The 13,209-nt window shown below is 41.9% G+C and overlaps 2 protein-coding genes and 1 long non-coding RNA gene across 7 annotated transcripts in view; 2 read left to right on the forward strand and 1 right to left on the reverse strand.

Moving 5' to 3' along the window:
- Positions 1-3,866, forward strand: part of SLC41A1 (solute carrier family 41 member 1) — a 40,895-nt gene extending 37,029 nt beyond the window's left edge. For all 3 annotated transcript variants that reach the window (XM_079979481.1, XM_079979482.1, XM_079979483.1), the window contains exon 11: positions 1-3,866. In XM_079979481.1, the coding sequence (XP_079835607.1) occupies positions 1-186 (186 nt within the window). In that variant the 3' untranslated portion in view covers positions 187-3,866.
- LOC307218083 overlaps positions 1,758-13,209 on the reverse strand; it is an 18,594-nt gene continuing 7,142 nt past the window's right edge. The window contains exon 2 of the long non-coding RNA XR_013839748.1: positions 1,758-2,340. This is a non-coding gene — a long non-coding RNA (uncharacterized lncRNA). The remainder of the gene's footprint in view (positions 2,341-13,209) is intronic.
- The window catches only part of RAB29 (RAB29, member RAS oncogene family), a 19,952-nt gene continuing 14,793 nt past the window's right edge, over positions 8,051-13,209 (forward strand). The window contains exons 1-2 of one of the 3 annotated variants that reach the window (XM_079980021.1): positions 8,051-8,351; positions 8,630-8,857. In XM_079980021.1, coding sequence (XP_079836147.1) covers positions 8,734-8,857 — 124 coding nt within the window. In that variant the 5' untranslated portion in view covers positions 8,051-8,351; positions 8,630-8,733. The remainder of the gene's footprint in view (positions 8,352-8,629; positions 8,858-13,209) is intronic. The other 2 variants (XM_079980022.1, XM_079980023.1) reach the window with 2 other exon arrangements.

Raw genomic sequence — 13,209 nt, forward strand, 5'->3', positions numbered from 1 at the left:
GTCCTCATTCTTCTCTACATTGCCGACTGGATGGTCCACTGGATGTGGGGCAGAGGCATGGACCCGGACAACTTTTCTATACCTTACCTGACAGCGCTGGGTGACTTGCTTGGGACAGGTCTGCTGGCCCTCAGCTTCCATATTCTCTGGCTCATTGGGGACCGAGACACAGACGTAGGGGACTGAAGCTACCCTTCCTCAGCATCTCCACTCCCCGGCTCTTTTCCTTCAGTGACATTCCCCACCCCCACCCCTTCTACAAAGCCTTGCTTGCCACCCGCTGTCTCTCTTTGGGACTTTAACTTTGATACTGGATTCTCATTATTTTCAATGGGAATTTTATGTGGTTTATATTTCAAGCCAAGTTTGTACAGGAAAAAAATGTTTTAGGAAGGATAAAAGAAGAAGAAAAATATGTAATGACAATCACCAAGTGCAATTTCATAATGGTTAATATCTGAACTAAAGGATATTACAGAACAATTGATCAGATTTTTAAGAAATCCCACCTTCCCCAGTTTGCACCCATTCAAGACACTAAATGTGAAGGGCCTCTGTGTGTGTGTGTGTGTGTGTGTGTTTATGTTTATGTTTGAGAGAGATGCAATTCATATTTGCTTTGTTATTTAAATTAGGTATAAAAGTTATTTGCCTATTGTCACAACTGGATTCTGAATCGGATTCAGTGGTTTGGGTTCTGTGCATGCTTCCTTCAATTTGTCAGCACCAGTACTGCATCTCATTTGACCACAAACAAGACCTTCGTGGCTCAGAAAATTGACTACTTGCCATTAGTAGACTGCACTGTAACTCACTGTGTTGCACCCTACCCTAGGCTGAATGTTCTTTAAAGGATGTTGGGCTACTCGGAATAACAGAATGATTGGTGGGAATAGACCAAATTCATTCTCTGCTGAGGAGTCCACAAAAGCCTGACTCAAGAAGAGATGATTATGGTGGACTTCCACTAATTTATACTATAGTCTTAAAAAAGTGATACAGCTAAGATCCACCTTGCTCCTGTTAGTTGCCACTTAGTGCCAGTTCCCTTGCAAAAACATGATCATCTGTTATTTTAAAAAGGCTGATACAAAGTACAGCTTATACTCAGCTGCCTATTGCTGTTAAGGAGAGTTGGATTTTCACTGCTTTACACAGAACCTGGGCGCTTGCTCTCACCTAATGCCTTTTTAAACCTATTGCCTCTTCTATGCTGCTTCGTTTATGAATGGTCCATTTTGATCTGAAAAACGATGAACCAACTGGTTTCATATTCTCATTGTCTCCAAATTTTAAATTCTGGCGTTGAGATGAGTCATAGTGCTGCACTTTGACGTCAACTGTGGGTGCTTTGCAGCCCCTGAGTTCTCAACACAAGTTATCTGAGGGCATCTGCAACAGCACAGATGCTGGATATTTCCCAGTCAGCCTAGCAATGTGTCACCTATGTATCCTTATATAGTACAAAGCAGTTGGTTCGTATCAAAAGTCTTCACGTATTCAGGGATAAAAGCTCTTCACTTGTATGTCTTAAGTGTTTGTCTGGAAGATCAGCTTGGTGTACCTCCCCCCCCCCACACTCTGTCAAATAAATTCCTAGAGGTTACCCTCTCTATGTTGAGGTCATTAAATATGGCACATCCTGGGTTTGTTTGTGGGTGCATTGCATGGCAGCAAGTAAAACCCATCTCTCACTTTCAACACTAGCAGGTTCTGGCTAAGGTTGGTAGTATTAAAAATAAATTGTTCTATTTTATGACTGTGAATCTGAAGAAATGTCATCCAATCTGACAGAGTAACTGTCCGGAAACTGACACAGCATTTTTTAAATTTATTTTGGAAGCATGACATTTATTTTTAGTCTCAAAAGTTCTGTAGAAGACTCCAAGTACTGGGAAACCTAGAGGCTGAGCATTCTGGATTTTACTGCATTCTGAGCTCCGCTGGCCAGGGAACATTGGGGGAAATACAGATTAGCTTCTGTGAGCAATGCATTTCCTCTTTTGAAGTGCACCATGCTCACCACAAGTTCTGCAAGCCCCATGCTCTGGTCCTCATGGAGCTGGAACCCTTCGAATGAGTAGCTCAATATAACGTAAATGGAAACAGCCACGTTGCTTCCCTAAAACAAGGTGTGACAAGGGGACCATTTCATTCATCCTAGGAATGAAAGTGAAGACTCCAGATTGTCCTTGGATGGGGGCCTCTTGTGCTGGTATTTACTTGCATGTAGGTCATGTTTACCTATTCTTGTTAGGCACTCTAATCAAACACATTTCTTCAATGCAAACTCTACTTAAGCCAGGCATGGCCAAACTTGGCCCTCCAGATGTTTTGGGACTACACTTCCCATCTTCCCTGACCACTAGTCCTGTTAGCTAGGGATGATGGGAGTTGTAGTCCCAAAACATCTGGAGGGCCCAGTTTGGCCATGTCTGACTTAAGCTCTCTCTACTTACTTCTCCATTAGCTTCTCCATGGTGGAGCATCATTTCATAATGTGTTTTCTCCTTTTGGCTTTAATTCCTAAATGAAACTGAAGTGCAGAGAGGAAATTAGTATGGATGTGTCTGGAATACACAATGGTCTTCTGAAGAAGATTGGGGTACTAGATTTGACTTGCTATGCCTAACAGGCCCGAGATTAGATAGAATACCTGTTGCCTTCAGAAAGGTGTATTGCCTTTTTATATTTTAAAAAACCCACTAAGCATAACAGGGCACCTTTTGCTAGCAACAATTATGCTTGCTGGGCTAGAGCATAAATGAGTTTCCTATAAAATTTGGATTTGGGACCCTGACCTTCTAAATAACTCTTGGAGGCAGTGTTGCTCCAGTTCAGAAGGCTTGAACTGTGATCAAAATGAAAGATCTAGATGGAAATTTGTGCCAGAGTGGTGCATAAAGGGCTCAATTGGACCACTGTACTCTTGAGGCTGTTAATCTTAAACAGGGGCTGTTTTAGCATAGTCCTGTGGCTTCAGGAGGCCTATTTCAGACTGCCCTGAGCATTGGCGCCCTCATACCAAGCCATCAAGAACAAAGCTTTGGGACCACAGTGCAAAAGTGTATCTAAGGCCATCTTTTCCGTCTACATTGCAGGGGAGCCTTAATTATGTGGCACAGTAGATGTGGATATAGATGTCAAACTTCTGTGAATAACAGTTTTTGCACAGCTGAAAGCGATACTCTTCTGACTTTCAACTGGGAGTACTTGTAAATAACTCAGTTTCTGCTTAAGAATGGGCTTTGTCAACATAACTCAGTGTTATCTAAGGGGCCCAGGACTTTCATCTTGCCTTCCCATAGCTGCTAAATGTTAAACTTCTATAATGACCTTCATCTGTCTCCCCTCTGTATGTGTTGTACTGTTGGATGCATCTACGTTTTCAGCTTTGTAACATTTGAGCAATCCGTTTCTTTATACATGGAATCCCCTTTGAACATCTTTTCTTCCTCATTACATCCATTTCTCTAGTCAAAGTCTGTGTCTGTGCATCCCATGAAAGAGTGTAACTCTCCTGGTCTTGGCTGCAAGACTTAGCCCCAGGAGCTGGAGTGTGTGCATGTCACTTGGGTGGAATCCCTAGATTTTATTATGTATGCAGTGGGGTGAGATGGGGGAACAAAGTGGGTGTGTATGAACAGAATTTAATCTCAAAGCATTGAAGAATAATTTTATTCTCACTGGTTGCACTCAAATGCATGTATATTTAAACCTGGCTGCAAATGACGATGAAGCTATTGGTTTACACCTTTATTAAAAGAAAAATAAACTCATTATTTATAGTTGCTGTAACTGAATTGACAGATGCCAATTTAACTGATAAATTATATTTGGTAAAATAAAGATGACATTTCTTTATACAGCTTGTGGTGGTTTTTCTGTTGGTTAAAAAAGGTCTGCAGTTGAAGCTTCACCGATCCTACTGGTATGTAAAACACAACCCCCACTTCCAAGCCCCATAGGTGCTCTGATCCACAGTCCCTAAATTTCCCTTGTCTGCCTGCCCTGCCCTACTCCAATGTCCAGCCCTCACAGCTTTCTCCTATTACTAGGCCATGTGATATTCTCCTTTTAACACCACTCATCCTGCCTACATTGCATAACTTCTGGTCGTGTGCTCACCTTCTCTAAAAGACAAGGTGAGTCACATAGGAAATAGTGCAGTTTGTAGAGCATGAAAGCACGGGACTCTTAATCTCAGGCTCGTGGGTTCAAGCCCCACGTTGGGCAAAAGATTCCTGCATTGCAAGGAGTTGGACTAGATTACCCTCATGGTCCCTTCCAACTCTACAGTTCTATGATTATATTTAAAAATCAGTCCCAGCTCTCCAGAATATGTTGGTTTCTAGTCAGCTAGTACTCGCCAGGGAATATAAACCTGAGATCTGCTTCCATCAGTAGTTCAATGCTGCTTTAAATTGCTGGTCAAAGGTAGAATAAATAAGTAAATAAAGCTAGACAAAGTGAAAGTTTGATGACATTAAACAATCAGTGAATAATATCTGGATTTGGAGGGAGAAGACGGCACAAGCTTTCATGGGCTCAAGCCCACTTACTGAAATGAATAGAGTAAAACCTTAGCTGGTAAGCATATAAAGTAGAAGTTTATACGCCCAGGGGATTCATTATCTGCTCATCTTCCATGTGGTTTATGCTGACAACTCACTGATGGCCTTCTGCATTCTACACTGGACAGACAGGTCAGTATACAAACAAATGAATTGACAAAAATCCCTCATGGGAAATGGCAATATCCATAGATGATTCCAGGAATCAGCTATACAGCTGCAAATAAAACGTTTTAAAGTGTGTTTTGAGTGCAATATACAATGTGACACTAGATGGCAATGGCGAGCCTTATGGAAAATTCAATGTATTTTTAAAAACACTTTTTAAAAAGCATTTTCAGAACTTGTTTTATTTGTGTGTTGATTCCAACTCTAAGTGATCTTAGTGAACTTCAAAGGGAGAATGCAACTTTGAACAACTGAATTACAGTTTATCAAAAAGTTTATGGGTTGTATCCAAAGCAGATCCAGGGGAGTTCTGTTTCCTATACTCCTGCATACTCCCAAAAATATTTTCTGGAGAGTCCCCCACACGCTCCAGAGCTTGCGGGGGTGGGCTGCAGGGGAGAGCAGGGGAAAGTTCTGTCCTGTGAGCACATGCCCCTTGCAATAGTGGAGTAGGAATGTTGGACACAACCCTATTTATTTTATTTATAGAATATAATGTGGTGCTGTACAGCAGTTTATGCAATAGAAAATAAAACACCATAAAGTACAAAATTATTACAATGAATGGCTGAACAACAACAAAAATTTAAACCGTTGCATAGTCTAAATATGAAGGTCTTCAAGGGGCACCTCTTGAAGTTCAATGAGAACACATGTGAGTTCAATTGAGAAAAGGATTTTCATTCTGTTCATTAGCACAGATATCCTGACTGTTTCTTGTGAATGGCTCCCTGCCATACTACAGGTGTCTGCAATGCAATCATCTCAATTATTACCAAACTGCTACTCTCAAGGGTTAAAGGTGTGCCTATTTAATGCATATCTAAGCCCTAATTATCTCTGACTATAGTGTTTGCATTTCATTTCCTTTGAACTCCCATCTTGCTATTGTCTCCTGCCAACTAAGATTTTACTTCATGCATCTACAGGCGTGAAGTTTATTTCATAATAAATGTGTTGGTCTTCAAGGTGTCACAATACCCTGTTGATTGATGTGCTGCAAGAGACTAACGTGACTACCTCTCTGGAAATCCATACCTATCAGCAATGGTAAATTATATAGATTTGCCTTTAACGGATTTATTTATGAGAGGAAGAAATGTAGCGCTCATAGCAGCTTTTTCCTTTTTTGTTTTTTATATTTTTTAATTTGATTTTCAAAAATAAAGAAAGAAAAGATAGACAAAGAAAAGAAAAAAGAAGAATAAACTTACATCAAAAGATCATCTTAATTTTATTTTCAGCTGCATATCAATACTTCTCCAATTTTTCATTTTCCTAAGTTATCTATACTTTCTGTTACATTACAGGTGCATTTAGAATCCTGCTAATGTTTTGACCTGTTTGCAATAATTTTCTAAATACATTATAAACATTTCCCATTCTTTTTAAAATTTATTGTCTTCTTGGTTCCTGAGCTTCCCAGTTAATTTTGCCATTTCAGCATAGTCCATCAACTTGATTTGCCATTCTTCTTTGGTTGGCTTTTTTCCAGACACAGAATGATGGGGACATTTGAATACTATATTCAGTTCTGGTCCCCTCACTTTAAAACGATATGGTAGAGTTGAGAAAGGTTCAGGAAAGGGGAACCAAAATGATCAAAGGGATGCACTCCCCTAGGAAGATTATAAAATGGTGCATGGCACAGAGAAAGAGGATGGAGGAAAGTGTTTCTTTTAAGTACTTGCATACCCCAAGGACCTTCTCTCTCCATAGGAAGCTACCTAGACCCTGAGAGCATCCTCTGAGGTCCTCGTTCATGTGCTCCCTCCATGAACGGTCCGGAGGATAGCAACATGAGAATGGGCCTTTTCTGCACTGGCTCCCCTTTTGTTGAGTGCTCTTCCCAGAGGGGTTCACCTGGCACCTTCATTAAATACCTTTAGGCACCAGACACAAACATTCCTCTTTAACCAGGCCTTTGGCTGATTGGCATCTTATGCCCCTTTTAAATGTGTATACAGTCATACCTCGGGTTGAATGTGCTTCAGGTTGAGTGCGTTCGAGTTGCGCTCTGCGGCAACCCAGAAGTAATGGAGTGCATTACTTCCGGGTTTCGCTGCTCACGCATGCGCAGACGCTCAAAATGACGTCACGCGCATGCACAGAAGTGGTAAAATGCGACCCGCGCGCATGCAGACGCGCCGTCACATCTTACGTTGCGTTCAGGATGCGAACAGGGCTCCGGAACGGATCCCATTCGCATCCCGAGGTACCACTGTATAAGAGAAGGTATAAAATTAAAAAATGATTGGAATAAATTTATAAGTTATATGGAGGTTAATTTTGGAATTAATAATTTAACAGCAGACGGTACTTAATACCTACCACGTTTTAGTATGATGGTATTAATAACTGCAGAAAGAGTATAAGATAAGGTAATCCTAAACCGAGTTGGACGGAGGTCTGTTGTTTGTAGGTTTGTAAGTTTGTAAGTCTTTTGTATTTTTTACTCTTTATTTTTTTTCTTTTTTCTTTTTTTCTTTTTTTCTTTCTCTTTCATCTGTGTTTGCTTTCTTCCTATATGCTTGTTATTATCTCTGTTATATTTTTGTATGTGGTTTTTAAAACTTGCTTAATAAAGATATTTATATTCGAGAAGGGTTATTGGTTTGTGCTTTTTCATTGTTTCTATCATGCATTTTGTGCTTTTATCTTGTATTTTTATGTTGTGAACCGCCCTGAGATCTGCAGGTGAAGGGCAGTATATAAATTTAATAAATAATAATAGTGCAAAATTCAACAGCCGGCATTGGAGGAGATTTTATACACCAACACGCAGTGCTGGATTTGCATATAAGCTAAACATGCTATAGCTTAGGGCCACACTCTCTTGGGGGGCCCCCAAAAATGTCGCTATTAATATACTTCTTAATTGTATTTTAGTTCAACAATTACTTTGATAAAATACATATTTTGCTATGTGCAAATGGCTTTAGATACCTATTAGGTCCATAAATTACCATATAGCATATATTTAACACAAAAAACAGCGATAATTTGTTGTTGACAAAGGACAGCTGGACATACAAAGGGCCCCATTACCTTCAGTAGCTTGGGGCCTCATCAAACCTAAATCCGGCCCTACCAACATTGCACTATATAGAAATCTATACATCGCACGAGCCGCGGTGCCTGCCTCTTGAAGGACAGACCACGGCTACACTTTTCCTTCGCTAAAACACTACATTTCCCACGAGGCAGCCGCTCCTGCTTACGTATTTAATAGGGGGCGCTTCGCCCCATGCATGCTGGGTACTGTAGTTCCTCCGACGGGGCGGGTCAGCCGCCCCGCCCTCTCTCACATGACGGCCAGGAGAATGCGGAAAAGGCTCGGCAGCGCAGAAGCCGCGGCAAGAGGCGCGCTAGTTGCAGGATGAGGATCCTATCAAGAGCTTAAGCCTCTTTCTAAGCAAACGGCAATGCAAACGCTTTCCCTGCAAAGACTTTTATGCTTCTGTGGTGCAACGGCGTGTACAGATTTGGTTTCTTCCCCAGCGAGCGCCCGGCTGCTGCTGACAGTGTGTTTTGCTTTCGCTACTCGTCGGGTGGAGAATTCCTCTTTGGGATCCGCTTGGTGCGTTTTAAACGCCTAAGGTAGGGCCGGTGAGTCTTCTCCTGGGTGCAAAAAATTGAAAACACTGCTTGCTGCCGCTCTGCGCTCAGCGAGAGCTGGACCTGCAGGAGGGAGCGGACAATTAAACGTAAAAGTTGCATACTGACCCCCCCAACCCCGTGGTGCTCGGTGGCTTCGCAAGATCCCTGTTTCTTAGAGGTTTTTGCTTACTCCAGATGGAAAACCGAGAAGCGCTAAGCTCTGCATCGCCTGCCTGGGCTTTGGAGGCTGCTTTTGAATGCACAGATTTTTTTTTTTCGCCCTCTAGGGAAAAGTGAGGAGTCCTTGCCTCCCAAGTGGCTGCTGTCCCCTCCGAAGAATTGAGGAAACGGCGACGTGCGCTCCCTTTAGTTTACTTGGCTGTTCCAAACCATGGGCCATCACGACCATATGTTCAAAGTACTGATTATTGGGGATGCCACAGTTGGGAAGACGTCACTGGTCCAGCGGTATGCCAACGATAGTTTCAACAAACACTACAAGTCGACGGTGGGAGGTGAGTTGTTTTTGATTTCTGCCCCACCCCTGGCTGCCGCCCCTGGAAAAACAACAAACTTTTTTTCAATAGATGATGAGCTCTAATAACAGATTTAATAGCACAGTTCTAGTGCTATAAAAGCGTTGTGTATTGCAAATATCTGCCTTTTGATTGCATTCCGTCTGATGAAAAGCTCTGTGGAACTCAAAAGCTGTCATACTCTTAAGTGGCAGGGGGTTAGTTCAATTAAAAGTGTTGCTCTCTTGTATTTTATTTTTGTTCCTGTTTCTTAGGATGTTGCATTTCTCACTTCCTCCTTTGGTGTTTCATTTGTGTTTGCACCTCTGTTGAAATAAAACCAAGTCCCTCCCACCCCTTCATACTGGGTAGCAAAACTCCACTGAGATGTCCTGGTTTAAATATGTCCATAGTTACTCATAGCCATGCATGTATTTATTTATTTATTCATTTAATTTCTATACCACTTTATATATATATATATATATATATATATATATATATTAAATGTCAAAGCAGTTCACAATCTGCATTAAAACATCACATCCAAAATAAAACATTACTGAAGAAATTAAAATGGTTCATGGTGGGGCAGCGGCGGCAGTGGAAGCTAAGGCTCAATCACCTGGGTCTGCACTAAGAAATAGCCAAGATGATCTTGTAGTTGCTAGTTCTTAAATAATTGCAATCTATCATTCAACATTCAGACTTTTTTGTTCCATAGGAGAAACTATATTGTGAAACACTGGTTCTCTGCATAAGGACTAGACTGGCTTCAATTTTGTGTGTGTGTGTGTAAGACTTACTATTTTTACCAGAATTTCACCAGTATGGTGCTTTGGAAGTTATGGCTCCTTCTGTTTTAATTTCAGAGCTGAAGACAAGTGTGTGGAAGCAGCTACACTCTTCCCACTTTACATGTTGGATTGGTGGTGGCATTTTTTAAAAGTGCATCTTCTTGAAATATCTTCAGATTCTATTTATGGAATCATAGAATTGTAGAGTTGGAAGGGCCCCCAATATCCTCTAGTCCAGCCCCCTTGCAATGCTGGAATCTCAACTAGATCATACATTGCAGATAGCCATCCAGCCTCTGCTTAAAAACCAGGACGGTGGTGCTGAGTGAATTTCTCAAGATTGTGATGTAAAAAGCCAAAGCAGATATCCAGTCTCTTTTGGCTTCAATATGAAAGCCTTCTGAACTGCTTGAGTTTCTGTGGTAGATTGAGAGCCAGTTTCTAGAAAGAGAGGCCACTTTTTGGAGTGGCGGGGTAAATATTAGGATGGGACTTCCTTCACTTTGTACAACAAGCTATACCTGCTGAGAATCCCTCTTCACCACCATTATTAAAGGTGCGAGAGCCCTTTTTCAATGAGCCACCCTTTTCTAAATCAGAATCCCTACGCCAGCCATTATACTCATTGTGTCATTTTGGGATAGTTAGCAGCTCTTAGCCTAATCTGCCTCACAGGGTTCTTGCTTACAAGGGAGGGAGCCGACTATTCCACCTCAAGTTCCTGGGAGGAAGGATGGAATGGAAAGGTAATACGTCTGTAGCTCTCATGAATCATATGAATTGCATCAAAGAACTCCATAGATCAATTAGCAAATCGTTAAGAGAAATTCCATTGTATTTTAGGCCAGAGGAAATACTCTAACCTTGTGTTTTTGGAAAAGGGTGTTTCTGAACTTGCTTGCAAAAAATGGGCAGAGCAATTGTACTGTATACAGTGGTACCTCAGGTTAAGTACTTAATTTGTTCCGGAGGTCCGTTCTTAACCTGAAACTGTTCTTAACTTGAAGCACCACTTTAACTAATGGGGCCTCCTGCTGCTGCCGCATCGCCGGAGCACGATTTCTGTTCTCATCCTGAAGCAAAGTTCTTAACCTGAAGCACTATTTCTGGGTTAGCAGAGTCTGTAACCTGAAGCGTATGTAACCCGAGGTACCACTGTACATCACTGGAGCTATCACCCATCTGTTGCTGTCCTGGCTCATAGCAGCCCAGGCTTATGGTGTGTGACTCTCTTTATTTGTTTATTCCTGGTAGATCTTGGTTTCAAATCTTGCCCCTGAAGGCAGGTATTAATTGGCTTGTGTAGTTGATGGGTCTGATAGACCTCTTGGAAGAATGAAGGGGCTTTGGATCCATAAGATCCAAGGTGTCCACTAACACTGGCCTGGAGCAGCCTGTTTTGGGGCTTACAAACAGCAGAAACACTGCCAGTGATAGATCTACCGAAAACTCGGGGAAAACTCTGCCGATGAAGATGCGCCCCACCCCTTCTGGCACATCCACCCCATTCACTCCAGCCACCAGATCTACTGGTCAGGATTGCTTTGGTAGTCTCTCATTGTTTCCAACAGCAGTTTTTCATCTTGGGAACTCACGGCTGCTTTTAATTAAATTGAATCATGGCTGCTTATCTAGTCCTTGCTTTAACCCTTTGTGAAATCTCTTCCCTTCTGATTCTAAATGCCCCAAAGCAAGCATCTTTTGAAGAGCCCTGTCCTGCAAGGCATGGGCTTGCTGTAGCCCATGTTGCTTAATTTGCAATGATCTGTAGAAGAGGCAAAAAGTGGTTTATTGTGAAATCTAGATTTGATTGTTTATATTGGTTGCTACTGGTTAACATGATTTCTTGTTGTTTTCAGTGAAGGGGAATGCTTTAAATTACTGGAAACAGTAATGCCTTTAAAAACTATTAAAAATGTGGGAAGGTGGGCCATGAAGCAGGGCCACCCAGGGAAAACTTAGAGCGATCTTGAATTCCTTCTTAAGAGTAACTCTGAAATTGTGGCAGAAATGGGCAAAACACTGCCACTACCCTTTTTGTGCCACCCACACTTTGATCATCTGGGTAAAGTGCAGCAAGTGTGAGAGCAAGGGTCTCCATCAAATAAATGATATATTTATAGCTGGCCAACCTTTAGGTGGAGCTCAACATTGAGCTGAGCGATGTACCGTTTCATTGGCTACAAATAACGCAGGTTCAGATGTTCTGTAAAGCTTTGTAAAGAATGGGGACTATTCCTAAGGATCTCACCTGGTGCATTAACACAAAACCTTACTTGAAAGGGGTCATGTTAGCGTATTGGACTCTTGTTCTGTCTGGGACCTTTTGATCATTGATCATATTGTGCAAAGTCTGGGAGGGAGATCTTGGGTGTGACATTGTGGGAAATACCTGGAATGCTGTGGGGTTGCGATTGCCTTTGAACAGTGTTTGAAATTCCCCAGGTGTGTTTTGCTACTGGTCCGGGTCCAGTTGCGACTATGTGGAGATTTCTGGGCGCTGGGTTGGCAATCACAGCTTTAAAACCTCTGCCTTAGTCCATAGTTAATACCTGTTCCATTTCCCCTGTGTGTGTTTCTCCTTGCGTACTGGGACAGGTGAATTGTTGTAAGAGGAAGCTACAATCAAGCAATATAGTTGAGATCATAGAATTGTAATGTTGGAAGCCTCATCTATGCAACCCCCTGGTGAATACACATACTGTTGTGGTAACCATAACCTAGGTTTAAGGTGCCGTTTGGCCACCTAGCTTATATATCTGAATTTCTAACAGTGCTTTTGAAATCTGTCCTTGCGAAACTGAGGGAAACCATGCTGAAATTGATTTCTCACTGGTACACGATGCTGCAGAAACTAGGTCACATGGCTAGGACTCTAAGTAGGTTGTGTTGGAGAGGATGCAATCGATTTGGCACAAAGTTCAACATGTGGGCGTGCCCTGTGGTCCAACTGAGGTGGGTGTTCCAGGAAATTACAGCCATTGTTAATTAGAAGTTTCATCATGACCCTGGCCTTGCCCTCCTTCCAGTATTTCCAGAGGCTATGTGAGGGTTGCTCGATAAAGACTGAATTTGTTATTTGCTGGCAGTCGCATGCTTAGAGATCACACACCACTGGAAAGGATCGACACAGTTTTCAGTACAAGGCTGGTGGTCCAAGGTGTGCACATAGCAGAAACAGTGATGCAGAGACATCAAGTCATCAGGTGCGCCTTCTGTTTCAACTTTTAAACACCTCCTGAAAACTTTCCTATTCCATCAAGCCTATGCAGGCACAGTTTTCTGCATTTTCATTGCAGACCACTTTGATGTTTTTATGTAAGAGTGATAAGAGTATTTAAATTTTTTTTGTAAGTAAATGAGGGGTGAGAGCAAGAGAGAGATACATTTGCAGACAGTTGAGCCATGTTCACGCTGCACATTAAAAATACTATGATGCCTCTTTGAACAGTTGTGGCTTCCCCCAAAGATTTCTGGGAGCTGTCATTGGTTAACAGTGCTGACAATTGTTAGGAGACCCCAAGACCCCTATTCACAGAGCTATAGTTTCCACAG

This window comes from Podarcis cretensis (assembly GCF_951804945.1).
Source record: "Podarcis cretensis genome assembly, chromosome: 6".
Taxonomy (NCBI): domain Eukaryota; kingdom Metazoa; phylum Chordata; class Lepidosauria; order Squamata; family Lacertidae; genus Podarcis; species Podarcis cretensis.